Source organism: Rattus rattus, chromosome 1 (assembly GCF_011064425.1).
Source record: "Rattus rattus isolate New Zealand chromosome 1, Rrattus_CSIRO_v1, whole genome shotgun sequence".
In the NCBI taxonomy this organism is placed as follows: domain Eukaryota; kingdom Metazoa; phylum Chordata; class Mammalia; order Rodentia; family Muridae; genus Rattus; species Rattus rattus.
The window spans coordinates 167,509,516-167,534,534 of NC_046154.1; the positions used below are offsets into that span (position 1 = coordinate 167,509,516).

Below are 25,019 nucleotides of genomic sequence, written 5' to 3' on the forward strand. Positions count from 1 at the left end.
TAGCTAGGGGTGGAGCTGGGCAGGTGGGGGAGAGCAGGCTGACATCCTGTCTCTGGTTAGACTGCAGATCTGATGCTATCATCCGCCTAGCTGGTGAGAAAGCCCGAGGTTCAGATAAGTTTGTTAGCATTTCCAACATCAATGGCACCCTCAGGCTCTTGTCCCCGGTGTCATCCATGGCCTTCACTATGACATGGGGTCACTTTTCCTCCGGGTGCTGCCACTGTGCCAATCCCTGGGGACACAGACACAGTCACTCCCCGGGAAGACTGAGAGGCCACTAGGAGTGGGGATTTAAAGCTGATGATTGTGGCTGTAAAGGATCCCTGTTGAGATTAGGCAAGGACTCCCAGCTTTGCACAAAGCACTAGGGAACTTCCAGGAGCCAGGCCCAGTGAGCTGACCATAGATGGATTAGAGTTGACAGACCAAGAAAAGCCCTACAGTCGAGGCTGGACGTGAAGAAGAAGATGCCGAAGTGGGGCCCATTCTCCTCAGCCCCTTTGGGAGACATCTTTTTGCCGTGCACATTAGGCACTCAGTAATTGAGTGGAGGGTGGCAGGCTCTAGCCTGTGTTTCTGTATACACTTTCCAGCCTTGCTAGGGGCTTCATCCTTGAGAACTCTGGGTCCTAAGATATGGCAGCACCTCACACTCCCATCATGCACAGGGGTGGTGGCTCTTCCGTACGCTGACCAGCATCGGCTCTTGTCTTTCCCTCATGTTTTCCTCAGTTGGTGAAGCAGAAAATTTCTTCCGTTAAAATAGGCTCACAATCTTTGCAGTTTTCTTGGGCCTTTCGGTTCTGCCTGACGGGCTTTGTCTTTATTGTACAGTGAGCTCAGTTTCTTTTATTCCTGTTCAAAACTCAGACACATGCTCCAAGTCACCAAGTAACTTGGCTCTTAAGGTGCTTTAAAATTTGTACGTTGTTACTTTTTCTAAATGTTGCACCAAATTGGCTTTGAAGTCATGTTTTCTGTGACTAGTGTTTGATGCACCCCTGGCCTGTCCCATCACTGTTACTCACGTCCCTCATCTTTGAGGACCATTAGGGACCAGTTGTTGTCACGTTCTTTAACACTGTGGTGGTGCCTTTATCGATTGTCAGTAGAATCCACTCTGGACTAAACACAGTGTTGAGTTACGGAATTCTCCTTTCAGGAGGAAGAGTCATTAAAGAAACAGTTGGCGTACTTTACTGACAGCAGACATACGGGGAGGCAACTAAAAGATACGTTTGCGGACTCCCTCCGATACGTCAATAAAATTCTCAATAGCAAGTTTGGATTCACATCCAGGAAAGTCCCCGCACACATGCCACACATGATCGACAGGATCGTTATGCAAGAACTACAAGATATGTAAGTCTTCACTGTGCCTGTGTACCTGGCATTTGTATGTTTGCCCTACCGAGCCTATGCCTTCATGTCTGAGGAGACTTCTGTCTTCATAGCTGCCCCAATACCGTATGTACCGGGGTCCCCAGAGCTCTGTGTATGTTATATTTGGACAGGTTCCCTGAAGAGTTTGACAAGACGTCATTTCACAAGGTGCGTCACTCCGAGGACATGCAGTTTGCCTTCTCCTATTTCTATTACCTCATGAGTGCAGTTCAGCCCCTGAATCTCTCTCAAGTCTTTGATGAAGTTGATACAGACCAATCCGGTGTCTTGTCAGATAGAGAAATCCGAACACTGGCCACGAGAATTCACGATCTACCTTTAAGTTTGCAGGTAAACTATTGTTTTAGCCTTATGCTTGTGACGCACCAAGGAAAAATGTAATTCTGATATTACCTCCTCTTCTACTACATTTCAAGTAAAGATGATTCTGGATTTAATGTATGGACTGGTAAGCCATCCATTTATTAAAGCCAGAATTAAAATGCTATTTGCAATGTGTGTTTTACGGGTTATTTTTTGTGGCCCCGCAGTGGGGTTAATCATGGTTATCTGAGGGGAGAGTCAGGTGGTAGATTAACCTGCATACGATCCCTGTGACTGATCCCTGTGACCGATCCCTGTGACCGCTCATTCAGGGCCTGGAGGTGCAACTGACTGGAGTCCTTCCCTGATCCTTAGGAATACCAAACTCATGCGTGGAGATACCAGCTTGAATTAGTCCCACAGAATTTAGATTGGTCACTTAGATTCCATAAGCAGACATCCTGGTGACCAGCGGTGGCAGCAAGTAACCCCAGAACTCTCTTCGTGACCCGTGGCCGCCTTGTAGAAATGCGTGTCTCGAGCCTCATGTTCGTTCAGACAAGGATGAAATATCGATTGTTGTATAGTTTCATTTTGCTGTTTTGAGATGTTTCTATTTTATATGTAAGAATTTTATTGCTTTTGAGCCATTTCAAATACCCGTCTTTTAGACTCTTACATACTTTTTATTATGATTTCTCCTTTTCCTTTTTTGAGATTATAATTTGATTACATCATTTCCCTGTTGTATTTCCACCCTCCAAGTCCTCTCATGTTCCTCCCTCCTCGTTCTTTTTCAAATTCATGCCCCTTTCCCCATCAATTGTCATTAGATACCTGTGTGTGTGTGTGTATGTGTATGTGTGTATGTGTGTGTGTGTGTGTGTGTGTGTGTATGTGTGTGTGTGTGTGTGTGTGTGTGTGTGTGTGTCTGTGTATGTGTGTGTGTGTGTGTGTGTGTGTATGTGTGTATGTGTGTGTATGTGTCTGTGTGTGTATGTGTGTGTGTGTCTGTGTGTGTGTGTGTATGTATCTGTGTGTATGTATCTGTGTATGTGTGTATGTGTGTGTATGTATCTGTGTGTCTGTGTGTCTGTGTGTGTCCGTGTGTGTATATAAAACTACATAAATACAACCTGTTCAATCTGCATAATGTTCCGTGTGCACACATACTTTTTATTTTTAAGCCACAGTTTTATTTATGGTGTATGTAACAGATTTATATTTTGTGTTGTTAGGATTTGACAGGTTTGGAACACATGTTGATAAACTGCTCAAAGCTGCTCCCTGCTAATATCACTCAACTAAGCAACATCCCACCAACTCAGGAAGCGTACTATGACCCCAATCTGGTAAGTTTCATGTTAATCCTTAAGTGCCTCCCTTTCTGTGTGGCTCTCCAAAGTAAGAGGCTGAGATAATGCAACTACCTCTTGCTTTAGACTCTCTCCCCGCTCTGCGAATTTGTAAGCTAATATTTAGATCGGTCACTTAGATTCCATAAACAGACATCCTGGTAACCAGTGGTGGCAGCAAGTAACCCCAGAACTCTCTTTTGGAAAGAGAACCCTCCCAAGAAATGTTAGAGGGGGTGCTGCTGGCCCTTCCTGGGTTTTGTGGGGGACAGAAATTCCACCTATCCTTTGCAACGTCACTGTCCAAGATAATCAGAAGATTGTTAACTGTAAGCAATGTTTCCATTTCACACCTCCAGAAATGTGCGCACCTCAGAATCAATGGGAGAGCATTCATAGTACAGGACTTAACATGGTTTTATAAGTAGTGCATATGATATATGGAAAAATGCTTAGAAAGTCAGCTGACTAGGAAGGAAATGGGAAGCATACATATAAGTTGAACTATCAAAAGACACCAAATACAATCCATCCCCTACTTAAGGACACAGAACATGCAAACTTCAAAAGATACATTGAATCACAGATTTTTAGTACTAGTATCTTACTCAGTTTTTCATATTTTGTTTGATGAATAACTTTCATAATCAGAATAAAATTCTATTTTTTTTTTTAAATTACTAGGGTAAAGAGGTGGCTCAGTAGTCAAGAACACCTTTGTTCTCGTAGAGGACCTGGGTTCAGTTCCCAGGGCCTGCACGGTGGTTTTTAGCCATCTGCAACGCCTGTTCTAAGATAAACACACACAGCCATTTCATAGGATATCCTTACTCAATGAAAGGGCGTTCACGTAATCCTAGGCATTTTCTGCCTCTGGAGAGAATAAGGTCATTTTAAAACATAGAAGTTAAATTACACAAGGTAAAGACCATTCTCAGAAGAGTTTTAAAATAATAACTCCTTTATAAAATTTCCCCCGATACCAATTCTATCAAAGCTGATATAGTGAAAGGCATGCACAGGTCACTGGCCTGGGGTTTGCTTGTTCCTTTGTTTTTGTTTGGGTTTTTTTTACATCTGTTTTACACAAGACCTGATGGTCCATGGCCTAGAATCCCACCACATTGGAGACAAAAGCAGGAAAATCATAAGTTTATTATCAGCCTGGGTCCTCTTAGTTCTAGGCCAGTCAGGGCTCAGGGAGATGCTGATAAGAAGACAAAAATAATTAATTAGGCCAAAGATGGGTAATTAATTTTTCTTCATGTGTTTGTCAACACACCCTTTCTCCTCAGGATGGAAGGTAGGCATCCTGGATCGCCAGCCCCGTTGTCTCTTCACATATCTTTAGGTGTACCCCAAGAGGTGTACCCCAAGAGTGTGGCTATGACAGTAGCCAAGGGTGAAAGGATGCTGGGCCCCTGAGCTGTTTTTCCCTTCAATATGTCTGTCCTTAGCCCAGTAGACTCTTGGTGAGCCCTTAAACTCAGCGCCCAAGACGCACGCCTCACTTGCTCTGTCTCGCTTGCCCTGGATGTCTGTCTGACCCTCTTGTGTCCTTTCAATAGCCGCCGGTCACTAAGAGTCTTGTCACCAATTGCAAACCAGTAACTGACAAGATCCATAAAGCATATAAAGACAAGAACAAATACAGGTAAGGAGTAAAAATCTCTTTGTTCAGCTTAAGAATAGTCAGAAAGGTCCAGTGAGTTTGTGTCTCTACGGTGTTTTATTAATTGCACGTTTGTTAAAGGTCCTCTAGTAATCGTAAAAAATGCATTTATTTCTGTTCATGTTGAGTCCAATAAGTATTCAAGGACGCTTTTCTTACTGAAATGTTGTTTTCCGTTTCACATGTATTTATAAAACTATTGAAATATGTTTGACAATTAGGTTTGAAATCATGGGAGAGGAAGAAATCGCTTTCAAGATGATACGTACCAATGTTTCTCATGTGGTTGGCCAGTTGGATGACATCAGAAAAAACCCCAGGTAGGAATTGGGCTTTTTTTTTCTGATTATAATTTTTTTTTTTTTAATTCTAAAAGGGAACAACCAGGAGTAAAGAGAAAAGAGTGTCTTATTTCATTTTGGAGTAGGCACAGAAGCTCCCGTTAAGGTCGTAGTGTTTCTTCTGGGTTTGAGCAGAGAGGCAGGAGCTTTGAGTTCAGTTGTCCCTGTTTCCCACAGAGGGCCTTGCCCAAACTGCTGAGATGTGGGTGTCACCTGCCACGGAGCCACGTGGGTGGAGTCAGGGGGCTTGTACACAGTGGGCACTGTATTTCTTAAAAGGCTCCTCCTGAGCAGTTGCGATGGCAACTAGACTGAGCCCTCCCCCTCAACCCGCATACCTTCCTAGCATGCAGACGGGGCCGCTCAGTGAGCGCTCTAACCAACGAGGCAACTCACTGGCTATTTGATAGCCTGGGACTTCTTAGCTTTTTTTTATTTTTTATATCGTTTTAACTTATTTTTGAGACAAGCTCTCACTAGCCCAAGCTGTCCTGGAATTCAATAGAGATCCGTTTCTGCCTCCTGACTCCTAAGATACAGGCCTCGGTCACCATGCTCGGCTAATCTTCCTTTTTAACTTGTTCTTTCTGTAAGGTGTGTGTGTGTGTGTGTGTGTGTGTGTGTGTGTGTGTGTGTGTGTGTGTGTGTGTGTGTGTGTGTGTGTGTGTTGTTTGTGTGTTTTGTTTGGTTTTTGGTTTTTGAACAGGGTTTGTTTCTCTCTGTAGCCCTAGCTATCCTGGAATTCTCCCTGTAGACCAGGCTATCCTCAAACTCAAGAGATCTGCCCGCCTCTGCCCCACCAGTGCTGAGATTAAAGGTATGGGCCACCATGCTGTCCAGTCTGTGACTTCTAAAGTTGTTCCTGCATCCTCTTTCTTTTTCCCAGAATTGTAGTTGGACCTGAAGGTTTTATTAAATTGGTTTGATTTTTCTTTTAAATTGCTCTTTTCAAAAGTGTTGGTGTCAGAACCAATCGTAATCTTAGGGACCTCAGCTTGTGACTTTCTCTTTAAAGAAGACTTGACATAAGAAAGGACAACCCCTCCGACCTTGCTCTTGCCAGCCCCCAGCCGCTCACGGCTTGGTTGGGGATACAGCGTCCACACTGTTGGGCACCATCTCTGTGTCAAGCATCTACATGAGCGTGACACAGCAGTCAGGTCAGAGAACTCGTACTAGGCACTGACTCAGCTGTCAGCCGGTAAACCATTACTGAGCACAGACTTGTCACCGCACCGCATGGATGCCATTCATCGATCCCCCACGGTTACATCGATCTTTCAGAATTATCCGCTCTAGTCCTCTTGTTTGACTGGGGAGGAACTGGCAAGGAAGTTTTACAGCGCTCCGCTCCTCCAGGGCATGATGTCAGCCAGTTTGCCGACTAGAGGAGCTGGGTGCACTGAGATGGTTTTGGAGCCCAGGTTTCTTACTTTATTAGATCAGGTTCACGTGTATGATGACCAGTAACTCCCTGTTGTTTCAGGAAGTTTGTCTGTCTGAATGACAACATTGACCACAATCATAAAGATGCCCAGACAGTGAAGGCTGTTCTCAGGGACTTCTATGAATCCATGTTTCCCATAGCTTCCCAGTTTGAGCTGCCAAGGGAATATCGGAACCGTTTTCTTCACATGCATGAGCTTCAGGAATGGTAAATTCTTGGTTTTCATACATATGCGTGTGTGTGTGTGTGTGTGTGTGTGTGTGTGTGTGTGTGTGTGTGTGTAGGGGGGTGTCCCCATGTATCTGCATGTATATTTCTATGTGGACTTTAGAATGCTGACAGTTCTTTAATGTGCTATCTGCCATGTAATTTATTTGAAAAAACAGAATTAGAATTTTTGTTCTATTAAACATTTAAAAGGCACTTTAGGGGCATTTCAAGAGATTTGAAAAATAGGTAACTGGGTTTTTTCAGTTTTACTGCTTGAAGCTTCCTTTAATTGACTGTTAGCTGATCGATATCTAAGTGAGCGGCAGCACTGATGTGGAAGATCTTGCATGTAGTATAAAATGATAGGCATATGAAGTCAGCGTGACTGGCCAGACTACCGGGCAAGCTTTTAGAACCAGTGGGAACTTCGTAGACAATGTCGGAAAGATTGACATCTGTCAAGTATTGCTTAGAACTTAGAGGCAAAGGGGAGGGGGAACAGGCTAGGGAGGGATTGTGGAAGGGGGACTGGGAAGAGGACATTTGAAATGTAAATATATAAAATAGTAATAATAATAACAAGGGAGTCATCTGCTACAGTTAGGAAGGATGAGACAAGAGAAGACAGTTAAACTGGGGGTCATACAATTCACCCCATCACTTTCAGCCACACGGTTCAGCGGCATTTACTATTCATGATGCTATGTAGCATTGCTGGCTTGAAGACTTTCCCAGCAGCCTTTGAGCAGACATTTCCCCATCACTTTGCCCTCGGCCCCTGGTGACCATTTATTTGCCCTCTCTCTCTGAATTTGCTTGTTTCTGGATATTGCTTATGTAAGGACTTGTGCCACGTGACCTCACGTTTCTGACTTCTTCCCCATTAAAGAAATTGTTTGTTTTCTTAATGACAAGAATCAAACCCCAGGCCTTGTGCATGCTAGGCAAGCACTTTATAGTCAAGATACATGCTGAGCCCTTGAGTTTTTTAAGACAGGGTTTCATTCCTTAACTCGTGCTGGTCTAGAATTCTCTTTGCAGCCCAAACTGGTCTGCAACTTGTGATCTGATCCTGACCTCTGCCTCGTAAGTGCTGGGAGTAAGTTGCTTACACTGACGTAGCTGGCAAGTGGTAGACCAGGCCTGCATCTTGCCCACACATTCTAGTATCTGCTCTATATGCTCTCCTCCTTTTGCATTCACTGCCATGAGGTCGGGCAACTTTACCTTTTTTTTTTTTTTTTTTTTTTTTTTTTTTTTTTTTTTTTTTTTTTTTTTTTTTGAGCTGGGGACCGAACCCAATTATGCTTTAGGCAAGCGCTCTACCACTGAGCTAAATCCCCAACCCCAAGGTCGGGCAACTTTAATCTTTGAATTTATGAAGGCCTTTAACCCTTTGCCTGCCTCTCTAGGGTGGGTGTTCCAAAGATGGGACATCTATAGTGCTGACTTTGAGGTCGAAGTCTGTCCCGGGTGAGGGGCACCAGAGAGAATAGATTAGGTGTGGCAGTAAGGTTTCCGATGATTTTGGTGTGCCAGGTTTGGGAACACTTGATTCTTTTGGGAAAAGGTGACACTTGGACTTGATTGCTGTCTTTATGAAACATACCTCTCACACCCAAGGGAATAAGCGTTTACTCTTGAGCCAAATGAGAGTGACTGTGGCCTGGGAAATGAATTCAGGTTCTTAATAACATGTGGAAAGGTTTTGTGAAGTTTCCAAACTTACAAAACAAAAGGAAATCATAAATCAAAGCACCATAAGAATACAGTGGTAGAAACGATCAGGTCAACAGCTGTGCACAAAATTACAGCCCTCGTGTCAAAGTACCGAAGTTCATTCTGGAGCCAAGTCAGAGTGACCAGGCCCTGGGAACACAGATTTAAGTTGGCCCCAGATTCTTGTCCCGATGTGGTAATAGGTAGATGGCGTCTTCTATAATAACAACAAAGAAAGTCATAAATTAAGGTACTTGTAAAATACATTTCTGAAAACACTAGATTGGTGGTTAAAACCAAGCTGAGAAATGTCTGCTGGAGGCTTCAGTGCCGCCTGTCAGCCTCCAAGGACTGATGAAAGCGATACACAGAGGTCAGAGATTGTCGTAGGGCAGACCTGGCAGGTCTTGACAACTTGAAAGAACCCGGAGGGCGCAGCTGGGTAAGCGAGACGGTGTTCTCGCTGCCCTCCCTGCCTGTTCATTCTCATAAGGAGAAGCTGTGAGTACGGATTCGTCTTCATATGCAGCCTCTCACGGTGTCCAGCCTTCCGGCACTTCGCAGCGTTAACTCCCCCAGTCCGGTTTCTGGCTTTAATATTCAGTGGCACATTGAGTAAGTGGCGGGCTTGTGAGTAGTTTGAGCGTTTTCCACGGCACCTCCTAGGCAGTTGGCTGTGTCAAGATGAAGCTGAGTATCTCCTTGGCAGCCACCTGCTGTCAGAATCTCAGTTGAAATGGATGATGAACGAAGCTGTGTGCTTCCCGTGGGAAGCAAATGGCCATATAAGTGGGTGCCAGCGCTGTAGGGGAAGGGTGGAAGGGGTTTGTGGTCTAAATCAGTGGTGGGAATGACAAAAACCTGTACCAGACATTTTAATATAAAAGTATGCAGTAGGGTGGTTGGGGAGGGGAACACCCGTATAGAAGAAGGGGAGAGGGATGGATAGGGGACTTACGTCCAGGAAACTGGAAAAGGGAATAACATTTGAAAATGTAAATTAAAAATTCCAATAAAAATTTTTTTAAAGTATACAGTAAATTAATACAGGGGCTGTTTTCATTTATCCTAGCTAGCTCCCCAATAATGACACTAGAGAGACCAAGATTTATTTTCAACTTAAAGTTCATTAACTAGGCCTTATAATTCTATTCTAATCCTCTGATCTAATATGCTACCTCTCAGCCAAAATCCCCAAGATATTTGCATTTTTTTATTGGTCTGGCTTTCCTGGCTTCAGGTGTGTTCTATGTTGATGCCTCTCCATACCCCTTCCTTTTGGCAAATCCTCTCTACCCCCCTCTCTCTCTATCCTTCCCCTGGCTGGCAGAAGTCCTGCCCTGTTCCCTCTATTGCCTGGTTATTGGCTTTTCCCACTTTTATTGTCAAGGCAGAGAATACATGATCAGCATTGATTACCCTTGAGACAGGAGAGTTTTGACATAAGCATCACAGTGCTTATATGCGTTCCCTCAGCTTCTATCCCCTCTCCCTGTAGATGTTCTCTCTCCCTCTCGTGCTAGCTTTTTAGCCTCATAACCTGCATACACATAGGAATATATGTAGATTAAAATCTGCACAAGAGAAAACGTGTTCTTTGTCTTTCAAGCCTGGCTTTTTTTCCTGAGCCTTTCCAGCTGCATCCATCTTCCTGCACATGTCACGATTTCATTTTTCTCTGTGGCTCAGGAAACCCCTGTGTATATGAGCCATATCTTCTTTTTTAAATACTTAAGTAGTATATGAGTACACTGTAGCTGTCTTCAGACACATCAGTGGAAGAACAGCTGAGCCATCTCTCCAGCCCCCAGACCGTATCTTCTTCATGCCTTCACTTGTTGGACATTTATGCTGCTTCTGTGTGTTAGCTACTGTGATTAGTGCAGTGGTCAACACGGCCGTGGTGGGTACCTCCGAGGCCCGCATAGACTCTGAATGACCCTGCACACAGTAGAGTCCACTGAGCTGGCTGCGTCTGGCCACAGATATTAGAAACAAAGAGAAGAACCACTTGTGATAAAATATTGACTTAAACTGGAGAGACATATATTTCCAAAGAGCTAGGAGAACCTGGGACTAGGTAAAAAGCCAGAATGGAGTAGCTACTGGTAGTTGAAACCTCATGGTAAGCATTTTCACTGAATGTTCATAACAGCACTCTGTCTCTTTGTCTGTCAGCTCCTGGTCCCCTTCATTCTTCCCCCAGAAGGTCACTTTTGCTTGATTTCTTTTTGATTTCTCATTGCCCTAAAACAACCCCTCATTCTTTGCTACACTTCAGCTAAAAATGGACTGTGTGCCTTGTTTGTCCGTCTGTCCTTCACAGCCTCCATATTCACCCTGCTTGTATGCCACAGTTCATCTCCTGTCCTGTTAGGGTTTGACCAGCAAACCTCATTTCCAGAGTAGCCTGGGTCCTGTCAGCCATCTTCCTGTGGCTCTGTCTTCCCAGAGCCTCGGTGCCTCTTCAGGACTCAGGGTGGCTGGGCCTCTCTGCCACTCTTCTTTCCACCTTCTCAGCCAGAGGCACTGAATCTCACTCAAGGCTAAGGAAAAGTGTGACCGTTGGTGCGGCTGCCATCTCTCTGGGGGTTGGTTCTATAAAACCTTATTTTGGTAATGCATGTTTCTAGCCGTGTCAATGGCTCTCCACGTTTCTGAACACTTTCAAGCAGAAACTTAATGTTCTTCATCCCTCTGTATCCACAGGTTTTTTTTTTTTTTCTGAAATAATTAACGTGAATGAGTAAATAAAAATAACTGTTACTTTAAGGTCTACAAGTACTTTTCTTTGGAAGCGGAGGAAACTTACTACCTGAAGTACAATATAAAATGACAGGTCTGAACTTGTGTTAGAAATGTATAGTTTATTGATATTTTAGGGTTGACTGTATACATCGTTTTGCTTCACAATATGCCCAGTGAATTCCTGTAAAGATGAGTGAGTAACTCTTCCGTTTTTGAGCAGGAGAGCATATCGAGACAAGCTGAAGTTTTGGACCCACTGCGTGCTAGCGACATTGATCATATTTACTGTATTCTCATTTTTTGCTGAACAGGTGAGTTTTTTGTGTTCCCCATGGCCTTTTAGAAATGATATAAACTCACACCCACAGTTGGGTGGAGAATCCCAGTACTTGGGAGGTTTGAGGGTAACCTGGGCTACTTAGAGAGGTTGTGTTGAAAATCTGTACCATCAACCTCCCTCCCCCAGGGGGTAAAAAGAAGGAAAGGGAAGGTGTCTTAGTTGGAGTTTTACTGCTGTGAACAGACACCATGACCAAAGCAACTCTTATAAGGACAACATTTAGTTGGGGCTGGCTTACAGGTTCAGAGGGTCAGTTCATTATCATCAAGGCAGGAACATGGCAACATCCAGGCAGGCATGGATGAAGTTCTCCATCTTTATCTGAAGGCTGCTAGCAGTATACTGACTTCCAGGCAGTTAGGATGAGCGTCTTCACCCACAGTGACACACCTACTCCCAACAAGGCCATGCCTCTAAATAGTGGCACTCCCTGGGCTAAGCACATACAAACCATCACAGAAGGTAAAACAGATATCCTGTTAGCACATCAAGTCATCCACTGTTCAGCCGTAGCATATTGCTCTGTGTGACTGTGTCCAGCACGTCCAGGCGTGCAGTGCTCAACCATTAGTTTATAGCCCTGTGTCAATGTGTCCAGCATATCCACTCATGTAGTCCTTTGCTGTTAGCTTATTGTTGTGTCAGTGTATCCAACATGTCATGTCATACAGTGCTCAGCCGACCATAGCCCTGTGTCCAGAATATTCAGCAAACTTTTGTAGACTTCAAACCATAATTGAGAAGCTCTCTTTCCAACCCAGATTGTGCCTAGAGCTGTTCTCTGGTACTAGTTTTCTTCCTTTTCCTTCTTAGAGAAGCCAGTGTCTCCGCGGGTGCTTGTGGTCTTGTATGTCATTGGACACACAGCAGCAGTCCCCTGCCTACATCCCTTTGAACTGTCTTTTGTCCTCCCGATGAGGGCCCAGAAGTGGGAGGAAGTTGTGATGATAATAGTAAAGCGATAACCTTCACTGAGCTGCAAGGGTGAAACACTGGGAAGGAAAGATTGAAGGGGAGGGAAGGAGGGACTGGTGCAAGCCCGGGGAGGGGCAGTGGAGAGGGGGAGCTCCTCGGTCTCCTCTGCCTCCTCCACCTCCCCAGCTTCCTGGGAGGTGGCTGCTGAGTAAAGCTGCCGCCTGTCACACCCGGGACGCACACTGGAAAGAGGATGTAAACACACAGACAGTAAAATTCAGGATTGAGTGAGAGGCCAGGACCTTCATGTGCCATCCAGGCATTAAGAATGTTCCTGATCGTTCATTACCACATTCTTGTAGGGGGAAATAAACTTAGAAGAAAACTTAAGGGCTGGAGAGATGGCTCAGTGGTTAAGAGCACTGACTGCTCTTCCAGAGGTCCTGAGTTCAAATCCCAGCAACCACATGGTGGCTCACAACCATGTGTAATGAGGTCTAATGCCCTCTTCTGGTGTGTCTGAAGACAGCTACAGTGTACTCATCTATAAAAAAAAAATAAATCTTTAAAAAAAAAAAAAAAAAGAAAACTTAAAAAAAGAAACCACACCCACACCACAAAACAGAACTTAGCAACCTGCTCTCAGCCGTTTCAAGATGAAGGAGAGGGACTTGGCTGAAACAGGCCACTGGGAGTGTTGTAAGCAGCTCGAAGGGTGTGAAGGCCGAGCCTTCTCTTGTGTCATTTGTCCCAGGAGAAAGCAAGGAGCTAGAAAGGCAGGGAGAAGGGAGAGGCCCTTCCATGCTTCTCCAGCGCCTTGCTCTCCTCCCAAGTCAGTGTCCACCCTTCCATCCCTACCCCTTACCATCCTCACAGACAACCAGCGACCACTGCTCCTCCCTCAGCTCATTAGTGGGATCGCTCAAACGGCCCAGCCAGCCGCGACCTCTGAAGGAAACAGGCTGGTTCTGTGTAGACAGGGAGAGGAAAGAATCCTCATAGCAGCTTTACGACAATGGTTAGGGTTTCCATTTTACTTACAGCACATGTAACCGTGTCTTTGAGAAAAGAAGTATTTATTCAGGTTCTAAACAACATTCAGAAATGAACTTTAAAAACTCTTTTTAATGTTTATTTCTACGTGTGTGGGTGTTTCGCCAGCATGTGTTTCTATGCACCGTGTGTGTGCATTGCCAGAGGGGGCCAGGAGAGGGCATCAGAACACCCGGAACTGGAGTTGCACTGGGAGCGAGCCATGATAATGGGTGCTGGAAATCAAACCCAGGTCCTGTGCCAGCCAGGGCTCTTACTGCCGAGCCGTCTGTCTCTCCAGCACCTGAAATTAATTTTAACCCATTCCGAACCATTGTCTATTTTCAAATGACTGTTGTTAGTAAAACACCAATAGGATTTTAATATAGTTTTTTTTAACTGTTTTACAAAAAAAGAGTATTCCTGATGATTAAACAGAGGCAGCTCCTTCCTTTCTTTTTTTTTTTATTTTTTTTAAATTTAAACTTTATTGCCCCTCCCCCGACCGAGGCAGCTCCTTTCAATTAAAAAAAAAAAAAACAATCAAATAAAACTGGACATAGGGGTTGGGGATTTGGCTCAGTGGTAGAGCGCTTGCCTAGGAAGCGCAAGGTCCTGTTCGATCCCCAGGCCCAAAAAAAAAAAAAAAAAAAAAACTGGACAGAGATCTTGAAAGTAAACACCCTTAGTGACGGCTATATAGAATCGGTCACTACAGATCTTCAAAGAATGAACCGTGGGCCAACGTTAAGTTTAGTCTTGCATGTCTGTGGGCACGTGCAGAGGCCTGTGTATGGCCCGAGGCAAAACTAGACGGGAGTTTTGGTTTTGTTTCGTTCTTATGTTTTGTGATGTTGTTGTGTCAGACCATGTCAGTGATCAAGAACGTGCAGGTCCCAGAAAACAAGCTGCCCTCACTAACAGTCTTTCACCAACTCGGAAACCCAATGTTTAGTTTCTGCCTTCCATCATGTAGATAATTGCTCTGAAGAGGAAGATATTCCCCAGGAGGAGGACGCACAAGGAAGCTAGTCCAGACCAGATCAGAGTGTAGAAGATCTCCATTGCAAAGTCACCTACCTCAGCATCTGTGAACATCCCCCTCCTCGCCACCACTGCGGTGTCCCTGTGATGTGCCACGGGGGCAGCCTCGTGGGGAGAAGGGACAGCACGCCTACTGTGTGCTGCGTGCTGCGCTGTGAAGAGAGCCCGTCGACCCAGGATGACTCCTCACACTAAGAACTTGTATCGTATTTGTACAGTTGTACTTTTAAAGGATTTGCTGGCGGACCTGTCAGGTTGTTGATAAACCCTCCCTGACAAGCTGCCGGTTTCTTCCCCCAGTTACTGCGGACGGAGAAGCCAGGGCGTCTTGAAAGCAGGTGCTGAGGGACCCTAGTCTTTGCATTCCAAAGCCGTCTACCATAACTGCTCGCTTTTCTCCTCCCCTGATCCATTTCCTGTTTTTAAAACAGTAAGTGGCTACTAAGTTAGTCACTCTCGTTTCTGAAAATAACAAATCAGGATGTCAAAACATGTTTGTATAGAGCTTATTTAAATAATGTAAAGCGATTATTTCTTGAGCATATCTAAATTATTGATTTTATTAACATGCAAGTGGTCTTGAATCGCTAACAACTACTGAAGAGCTTGAGACCGATGTAGGAAACGCTTTGAGCTTGCTTAACTCATTCCCCAGGGTACTGATCGCCTGTACGGGCCTGATTGCATAGGCTGGTGTCAAGTAGCAGGGCTGCTCACCGGATGTAATTATGTCGTGGAGATGTATGTACGCAAACAAGTGCCTCACTTCAGGAATGACCAGTGCTGTCGGTACCAGCCCACGACTGTAGTGTCCAGTTGGGAATCCATCAGACCTTCCAACGCTCACCCTGCTTGAGCAGGGGCCAACCAGCTTCTGTAAAAGAGCAGTAAATAACCCGAGACCCATCATCCATCTTTGTCAAACAGTCTTCTTTGCTTAAATTTTTTGTTGTTTTGGGTGATTTATTTTTATTATTTTGTTGCTTTTCAAGACAAGGATTCTCTGTGTATCCCTGGCTGTTTCAGTAATTCACTCTGAAGACCAGGCTGGCCTTGAACTTAGAATCCACCTGCCTCTGCCTCCTGAGTGCTGGGATATGGACCAACACCACCCAGCCTTTCTTTTTTTTTTTTTTTTTAAATAACCCAATACAAAGATGAAAACTTGCTCTAGTTTGCAGCTATACAAAAGCAGGCCTCAGCCAGACTTGACAGACAGACAGACAGACGTACATACACACACACACACACACACACACACACACACACACAGACACACACACACACACACACACACACACACACAGGCCATTGTTGTCTGGCTGGAGAATCATTTTTAACATGTGGGTGAGCAAAGCCTGACATTGCCTTGCCCCCATTACATGCAGTGGTTTCGGGGAGACATGATTCCATGAGTCCTTTATGAATTCTGGCCATATCTTCAATCATGATCTCAGTAGTATTCCTCCGAAATGGCACACATTTTTCTAATGAGAACTTGAAATGTAAATATTGTGTTTGTGCTGTAAATTTTGTGTATTTCAAAAATCGAAGACTCATAAAAAACACATTTATTGATACTTGTTGGTGTTTTTATTAATAATTATGTATGAGGATTTTGCCTGCATGTACCATACGTGTATGCCTGGTGGGTTTGGAGACCAGAAGAGAGTTTCATATCCCCTAGACCGGGAGTTATAAATGGTTGGGAGCCACGATCTAGGCTCTGGGGATTGAACCCAGATCCTAAAGAACAGCCAGTGCTCATAACCACTGAGTCATCTCTCCAGCACTATGCTTTGAGCTTTAAGTCTCTGAAGACTGGGGTTACTGTTGTCCAGATTCAACAGTCACTTGAATGGTCGTCTGTGCAGGCTCTCAGACTCTGCAATGAACACTATAACCTGTGAAGTACTGTAAGGAAAGGTTAGATATGACATGCTGGAGAATGTTCCTTTATGGGAATGGAGATAGAGTCTAAATGGAATTTGTCGAAAAGTGTAAGGGCCATCTGGGTGTTATCTAGAAGCTGAGAACTTATTTTGGAAAAGTTACATATAGATAACGGACGTTTGGGTGTAATATAGGTTTCTGCAGTTGGATGAGCATAGACTGTATCTAGTGAGAAGCTTGGTAATAGAGTGGATAATTAGATACAGACATTCGTAGAATCGTTATCTAAAGAGTCAGCAAGCTGTTGGGACAGGATTCGATAAGCAATCAATGGCCAGACATTTTAAAAGCTTATAAAATCCTTCAAGTGCAATTCCATAAAAGGTCAGGATGTGTCTCAGGTCAACCTGTGATACTGAAATAAGACAACATGTTTGTGATCCCTGCGTTCAGGAGGCTAAGAGATTGGCCATGAGTTCAAGGCCAGCTTGAGCTACATGGTGAGTACAACATAGGTAACCTGTGCGACTAAGAGGCCTTATCTCAAAACCACCACCACTCTAAGGAATAAGAAGCAAACACAGGTTATTTATGAAGAACACAAGTGCATCTTCAAGAAGTCGTAAGGGAATGCCGTACCCCCCAGGAGTGAAATATTACCTTGTGCTGACAGGGAGAAGGTGGAGAGACAAAGGGACAGATTCTTTCCTCAAATGCCCAATTGGTCATGTCACCAAGGTTCCCCGCCCTCGGCAACGTGACATAGCTGATTAAATCCCATAGAAATCCACCTGCCTCCTGAGTGCAGGCAAGGATCAAAGATGTGCACCACCACAACCACCTTATGTATTTATAGTGTGTGTGTGTCACAGAGAGGCAGATACACACCACGGCGTACCTTCCGACGTCAGAAAAGCACATGGTAGGGGTCGGCTCTCCTCCTGAGACACAGGTCCCAGGAAACAAGCTCGGGTTCCTTGTAAGCTGAACTGTCCTCCCATCCCCGCCGCTCAAAGTCCAGCCCCAACTTAAAATTCAACTGTCACTACTAAATGGCAGTCAGCTTTGCTGCGCAAGTCTCCGTGAATTCATTCTTCAGCACTGAAATAGGCGTGGATTGCAAGCGGCCGACGGACCTTAAACTTCCTTTAGAAGAGGATCGCTGGAGACCTAGCTGTGTGATGCTCACTGGTGTCCATTTGCGTCATCATCCGAGAGGCAAGCCTTGAGCAGAGATGTAAGGCTTCATTGAGGTCAGGTAAACCAGTGGGAATATCCATCTTTCATGTGGACAGTACCTTTGTGGCAGCCCAGCTATAAGGGAGTCTGAGGGGAAAACGCTCTTTCGCCAGCTCTGCTGGTGAGTGTGTCCACCTTGTTGGGGGCAGCCCCTCACGGATGCTAGAGCTGCCATCCTTTGTTGGTACCCAAACCCAGCTTCCAACAGAGATAAAATGAAGATCACTGGCTCTCCAGGAATCGCTCAGGCTTTCAGTGCCACAGTGGAACAGCCACGGCACCCAGCCTCATGAACCGAGCAAACTACCAATGTGTGGAGACAGCCATTGTTGGACTGCCGAGAGGGATGTAATTTTTTTTTTTAATCACAGATATGAGATTTCTATCCCACTTTTAATCACTCAGTTCCCAGATAAAAGACATAAAATTTTTTTTAAAGATTTATTTATTTATTATTTATATGAGTACACTGCAGCTGTCTTCAGACACACCAGAAGAGGGCATCAGATCCCATTACAGATGGTTGTGAGCCACCATGTGGTTGCTGGGATTTGAACTCAGGACCTCTGGAAGAGCAGTCAGTGCTCTTAACCACTGAGCCATCTCTCCAGCCTGACATACAACTATTATATAACAAGCCTTTAAAGCACTAGAGCTGGGCCGGTATCTACCCTCTAAGCTATTAGAATCTACTTCCACTTTGCTGTTACGTCTATGCCATGAATAACCCCAAGTTATAACTTGTTCTCTCTGGGCTGGTCTTAACTCCAACTGGCCTCCTAGTCATGCTTTCCTAACCTTCTGATCTTGGCCTCTCTCCACCTTCTTCCTTCTCATGGTGTCTCCTCAGACCCTAACCCCAGAAACCCAAACTATCTCTCTTCTGCCCAGTTATAGGCTATAGGCATCTTTAGTCACCAATCAGAGATAACTTTAGGGGCAAGGTCACAAAGCATCACGTTGTGTGCAGTTTCTCGTCCCTGGGGTCCACCAGGCCTTGGGAGCCAGTATTTAGCATTACAGTACATAGCAAAAGTCCAAAGCTCATCACAGAGCAGATGGTATAAGCCAATCTAACAAGTCCCCATTTAATGTATATTCATTCCACCAGGGGTCTTCCTCTCAAGACCCCTGACTAATATACCCTGCCAGGACTGTTGCTCAGCTCTGTCCATCCCTGCCTCTCCGTATCAGTTCCATCCCCAGAATGAAGGCATTGCCTCCTTACTCATCCCTCAGAGAGGCCAGAAACATCATCCCTCTCTGGTTCGGTATAGAAAGTTCTGATTGGGAATGAATATACCGATTAGCTTGCTCTAGGCTCTGTCTTCTTTTGGTCTGTGATGGATGATTTAACCAATGAGATTTAGCACAGGAAAAAGAGACACGAGGATTAGAAAAACATAAAATTGTCTTTATAGTAACATCAGAATGCACCTGAAGGACAGGAGAGTTGGCATAAGGGGTTGTCTCCTGCCAAGTCTCAGGGTCTGAGTTTGATACCCGAATCCACACAGGGAAATGAGAAAGCCGGCTCCTGCAAGTTGTCCTTTGATCTCTATAGTATTTGTGTGTGTGTGTGTGTGTGTGTGTGTGTGTGTGTGTGTGTGTGTGTGTGTGTGTGTGTAAAGCAGCATGAAAGAGAGAACTCCCAAAAGCTGGAGCCCAGTACGTGTGGCCCTTTGTCTCCCCAAAAGTAAGCTGACATGACTGACCAGCTGTTCTGCCTGCCAACCAGGCCGGGGGAGCCCCAAAACACCAAATCTCAATGCATACATGGAATGGCCTTTGAGATGTGCACAACCCCAGAGTCTTAGAGATGCTGAAGTTGGCAACAATGAATGTGAGGACTCCAGATGTTTGCTTTTACAGGATGCTCAACAAAGCTGTTTGGTCCAAGAGCACAGAAAGATGAAGTTTGACCTCACAGACCTTCGTAGACTTCGATAAGCCTGACAACTTAAAAGCAAACAAGCAAAAGCAACTGTGGGTGAGAATAAAGCTCTGATAGCCAGTCATAAAGCCACCCAAAATACTCACAAACAAGATACTTTCCACGCCTGCACTCAGAGCAGCACATGATGCTTTTCTAAAAGGGGTTTTTTGAAAGAAAATTTTAATATGTGCATTATAGAAAACACAAGAAGCCAAACCAATATCCAGCAACAAGCAGCTCAGCTGACCTGTCTAGAGCCTGTGTTTCTGTGCACAGTTAGGTGACTGAGCCCATACAGAATGTGTCATGCCTGCCCACACATTGTGAAAGTACACCAGCTAAAAACCCCATGCTACTTGAATATTTTGATATTCTGTCAGGCAAAATTGTACTCTGGTCTTTCTTGATGGGTAATTTTATATCAACTCAACACAGGCTAGAGTTATCTGAGAAAGAGGGAAAACTTGAGAAAACGCTACCACAGGAGATACTTAGAAATAAACAACCACCACCACCAACAACAAAAAACTGTGAGGAACAACAATGAAAGAGCATGTTGGGGTTGTCGACTTCTCAATCATTTCCCTCACTATAAGCAGGCAAGGATGGGGTCAGAGTCCCCGACCTCTGTATCTACGTCTTCAGTGAAATCGCTGATGGTGCAGTAAATCATTCAGGTCCATGACACTCCAAGATTCCATAGCATCCACTGCTGCAGCTTTCTTCAATCTCCTCTGTAGTCAGACCAAGGAGAATGCATGGAAGGCTGTTGAAATTGTTTCATGTCCCCCTCTGCCCACGTGTGTGGGTGTAACTGCTTGTAAATTACGACTACATGTGTGCCCAGGGCTCACCCCAGATTTGTGTTTCAGAGATCTTTACTTACTTATTTCTTGTGTCTGGGTTTGTGTAGGCACTAGGCCACACTTCCTGAAAAAAAATCAAAACAAAACCAACCAACAAACCAAACAAACAAGTCTGTCTGTCTGTCTTTCTGTCTATCAGGGCTACACAGAGAAATGCCATCTCAAATAAAGCAAAACAAAGTCTGCCTGGCATGCAGAAGGATTCCAGGATGATTAGTTATATTTATCTTTTATTATACATTTTAATTAAAAAATTGTTTTTAAATTAGTGATTGATGTGGGTGGTTCCCAGAGCATTGTTGCTGATGCTATCCCTGGATAAGTGGTCCTGGGATCTATAAAAAAAAAAAACAAAAAAAAACAAAAAAAAAAAACTAAGCAGGGCACATGTCTTTAATCCCAGCACTCAGGAGGCAGAGGCAGGTGGATCTCTGAGTTGGAGGCCAGTGCAGTCTACAGAGCCAGTTTCAGGACAGCCAGGGTATCCCAAGCAGGCTGGACAAGCCAGGAGGAGCAAGCCAGTAAGCAGCATCCCTCTGTGAACATCAGTTCCTGCCTCCAGGTTCCCTCCATGTCTAAGTTCCTGTATTGATTTCTTCTTCAAGGACTATAGATGTGAACGCATAGGCCAAATAAACCCTTTCCTCCCCAACTTGCTTTTAGTCAAATGGTGTTTCATCATAGCCATAGTAACCCAAACTAAGACAGAAGACAGAAACAAACAAAACAAAAAATCCTGGCAGCAGGCCTCTTAGAGATACTGGCAGAGTTAGGAGTTAGGATTAAAATACAAGGAATCCCTAATAGTATCGGGGGTCGGCTCTCTCAAACCAATGGGTCTCAGGTTGGGGTACTTCTCTCTGTTCTCTTTCTTTGGGGCTAGGCTTTCTTTCTATCTCCATCTTTATCCCTGCACATCATGTGGGCAAGATTTGAGTTGCAGGTTTTGTGGGTAGATCGATGTCCCTCCACCTTCTCTGGAAGTCCTGTCTAGCTACAGGAGGTGACCACTCCCTATGAGTCAGCTAGGCTCACCCCCATAGATTCCCTGTATCCTCCCCCATCCTGGGCCTCCAGCTAATCCCAGAGATGCCACTCCACCCATACATACCAACTTCCATTCTCCTAGCCCTTTCCTATGCCCCCTCCCCAAACCCGATCACCATTCCTCTTTCCTTCTTCTTCCCCTCTCCTAGCCTCTCTCTACCCACCTCCAATGACTATTTAGTTTCCTCTTCTGAGTGAAATTCATGCATCTTCCCTCGGGACCTCCTTATTATCCAGTTTCTGTGGGCCTGTGGATTGTAACACGGCTATCTTCCATTTTTTGGCTAATGTCCACTTATAAGTGAGTACGTACCACATATGTCTTTCTGGCTCTGGGTTACCTCACTCAGGATGATATACTCAGTGATATACCATTTGCCAGCAAAACTGACTCTATTAATATACTCTGCTATGCTTGCAGACAGGAGCCTAGCATGACTGTCTCCACCGAGGCTTCATACAGCAGCGGATGGAGACATATGCAGAAACGCACAGCCAGAGCTCGGGAGCCTTGTGGAATAGTAGGGGATAGAAGTGAGGAAGCTGGAGGGGTCAAGGACACCACAAGGAGACCCACAGAGTCAACTAACCTGGGCCCATGAGGTCTCATACTGGGCTACCAATCAGGGAGCATGCAGAAACTGAACCTAGGCCCCCAACACATCCGCGGCAGATGAGCAGTTTGTCCTGTATGTGGGTCCCCTAACAAGTGGTGCAGGGGCTGTCTTGGTCTCTGTTCCTTGCCATTGGATCCCCATCCACTAACTGGACTGCCTGGTTGGTCCTCAGGGGGAGAGGATCGATGTCCCAGAGTGGGATGGTGCCCAAGGGGAGGAGCTAATGGGAGAAGGGACTTGTAAGGTTGTGACTGGGAAGAGAGGAGGGAGTGGGACTGTGATTGGGACATGAAGTGAATAAAAAATACAAATTATTGGAGAAAAAATAGAGCCGCTGATTTAAATGAAAACAAACAAATAAATAAATAATTCAACAAATAAATAAATAGGGTCTAGTACCTATAGCAAAGTTTCTCAGGAGAACCTCTGTTTCAACATACTGGTTGGTGGTCCAGTTGGTCCTCTAAGCCTCCTTCTGCCCCTCTACTGCCAGCATACGGACATGTCTTGACTCTCAGTGTCCAGACAGACAGTGCATAACAACTCTATGCTCAAAGGAACCTTTTCTGCCAGTTCTAATTCATTCATTCAATAGCTATAGTTTTTGGGTTTCTTTCTTTCTTTCTTTTTTTTTACCATACACTGTCACAACATGGTCAATTTAGAAAGGGTCTGGCTATTCCTCTCCGAACAATATGTCATATGAATTTTAACAAAGGCTTAGTGACATAGTATGGTACCTTACTACTATTTATAAAATGGCAGGCACTTCGGCCCATCTAGAAAGATGCTGCCAACAAGTTCTGAGCGTTGCCAAATTCGCACACACATACAGAGAGGAGAGCGGACAGAAGAGAAATAGATGCACATGGAATGTCGGAATTTTTTTTTTAAATGTCTGCTTCATATGACCCATCTGGCTCCAGACCTTCTCTCCTCAGCCCTCTCACAGCACAAACATGTGTCTTCACAAGTGTCACTCCTGAGCTCTTAGAGACAGCCTAAAGATCTCCATTCCAAAGTCACTTCCCTAAGACACGCCTCCACTTTTTAAACGATGCCTGGGCATCTACACACGTGACTTCCCACCGCTCCTTTACCCTCTGTGGGTAGTCCCTGCCGCTAGATGCCCACTTAGCTGAAGATTTGGTTGCAGTGGTTCTGCCTAACACTGCCACCCTCTAATACAGTTCTTCCGCATGTTGTGGTGACCAGCCATAAAATTATTTTGTTGCTACTTCATAACTGTAAACTGAGGAATGACACCCAAAATTGACTGCTGGTTTTCAGATTACACATGTACACACATGCCAGAATGCATATGCACACAAATGCATGCATGGGTACACACACACACACACACACACAACCACACAAATACATAGCACTAGCAAGACTCAATTTTTTTCTAATTCAGTCTATAGATCAGCGACACCCTTCCTTCATCAAAGAAAATAGTAAAGTTGTTCTTGTTTTGAGTGGTTCTAGGAAAACCCGTTGAAAATGTGGGAAATAAGAGTCAAGCATCCATAGAATGTGTCTTAGGGAGGAAGAAGGTGAGAGACTTGCTGTCTCACAAACTGAAAGTTTGCTAAGGTTGGAGTAATGAAAACCGTGGTTTGCAAGCAGGGACATAGGGAAATCTGCCAGTTGAACAACAGGAAGAGTAAACTCAAGAATTTTGGGAAACAGACTTTGATTTGATCATTGTGTACTGTATACATGTGTCACATTTTCACACTATACCCCATAAATCTAGGGTAAAAGGGCCAAGAAAAACACACCCTGACCCTGTCTTGACTCCAAGCCTGAGACCGGGGCCAAAGAAAAAACAAACAAAAACAACATAAAAGAAAACAACAAAACCCCACCAATTCCCTGAGCATGAAACCCCACTAATCCCTGAGCTTCAAGATCAAGTCACAGAATCCCATCAGTCCAAGAGCTTGTCCCAAGATCAGGCCAGGTAATGCTCCGATTCCAGGCCACCCAGTTCCCCCATCCCATGAAATCCTAGGTAAACCTGCCTTCTGCCCGGTTCCCCGCTCTTCCTCACCACAGCAGAAGCAGCCACCTTCCCGGGTTTCTCCCTCCCAATAAATCTCTTGTGTGAGGTTTGTTGTGTGGTGTGGCTTTGTGATATTTCTTGGCTCTCCACTGCCAGGGTACCTTCCTCAGCAGAGCTGTAACCCAGCACTGGGGAAACGTCCCCTGCCTAAGCAGAGTGAGGAGAGCTGTTCCACTTGCATCGGGGACTGCCTTTTCCCTCAGAGCTGTATAATAGATCTATGCACTTGTTCCAGCAAAAATTTTGACATAAAGCTAACAGGTAGATGATATATGACACAGCTGATAGGGAAGAACACACTTATTTTTTTAAAAAAATTTATTCTTCTCTCATATATTACACATTACGAAGGCAGTTCCCCCCTCCTCCCCTCCCAATACTCCTTCCCCTCCCCCTCCCCTTCCACTCCTCCTCCTCCCCATCCACGTTTCTGTGCACACACTTCTTAATAAATTATGAAACATCAGTTACCACAGAAAAGGTAACGTTTTTTCTTAAAAATTTTAAACATTAAAATATTTAAAAATATTTTAACATTAAAATATTTAGAATATATTTTTAAAAACTTAAAAATTAATGGAACTTGTAATGATTTTTAGCATTCAAAGTAACAATTTTTTATAAGAAAACGAACCCAGAACAATCAGAGATGAAAAGCTAGCATAAAAGACCTTATACACTCAGTTCTAGTGACTGCTCTAGCATAAATCCTGAGTTTGTATGATAGCCCTGGCTATCTATAATAATAGTGGTTCTTATAGCAATAATAAATAGTGCAAAATAGTCTATAAAATGTTGAACATTTTTCATTATTGCGATG

General features: G+C 44.5%; 2 protein-coding genes across 3 annotated transcripts in view; one reads left to right on the forward strand and one right to left on the reverse strand.

The window, feature by feature from the left end:
- The window catches only part of Gnptab (N-acetylglucosamine-1-phosphate transferase subunits alpha and beta), a 67,097-nt gene extending 52,449 nt beyond the window's left edge, over positions 1 to 14,648 (forward strand). The window contains exons 14-21 of the mRNA XM_032910929.1: positions 1,166 to 1,365; positions 1,518 to 1,737; positions 2,949 to 3,062; positions 4,634 to 4,719; positions 4,959 to 5,057; positions 6,565 to 6,732; positions 11,423 to 11,513; positions 14,466 to 14,648. Of these exons, the coding sequence (XP_032766820.1) occupies positions 1,166 to 1,365; positions 1,518 to 1,737; positions 2,949 to 3,062; positions 4,634 to 4,719; positions 4,959 to 5,057; positions 6,565 to 6,732; positions 11,423 to 11,513; positions 14,466 to 14,543 (1,056 nt within the window). The 3' untranslated portion in view covers positions 14,544 to 14,648. The remainder of the gene's footprint in view (positions 1 to 1,165; positions 1,366 to 1,517; positions 1,738 to 2,948; positions 3,063 to 4,633; positions 4,720 to 4,958; positions 5,058 to 6,564; positions 6,733 to 11,422; positions 11,514 to 14,465) is intronic.
- Positions 14,649 to 15,073: 425 nt separating this feature from the next.
- Positions 15,074 to 25,019, reverse strand: part of Chpt1 (choline phosphotransferase 1) — a 54,750-nt gene continuing 44,804 nt past the window's right edge. For both annotated transcript variants that reach the window (XM_032910907.1, XM_032910900.1), the window contains one exon: positions 15,074 to 15,407. In XM_032910907.1, the coding sequence (XP_032766798.1) occupies positions 15,096 to 15,407 (312 nt within the window). In that variant the 3' untranslated portion in view covers positions 15,074 to 15,095. The remainder of the gene's footprint in view (positions 15,408 to 25,019) is intronic.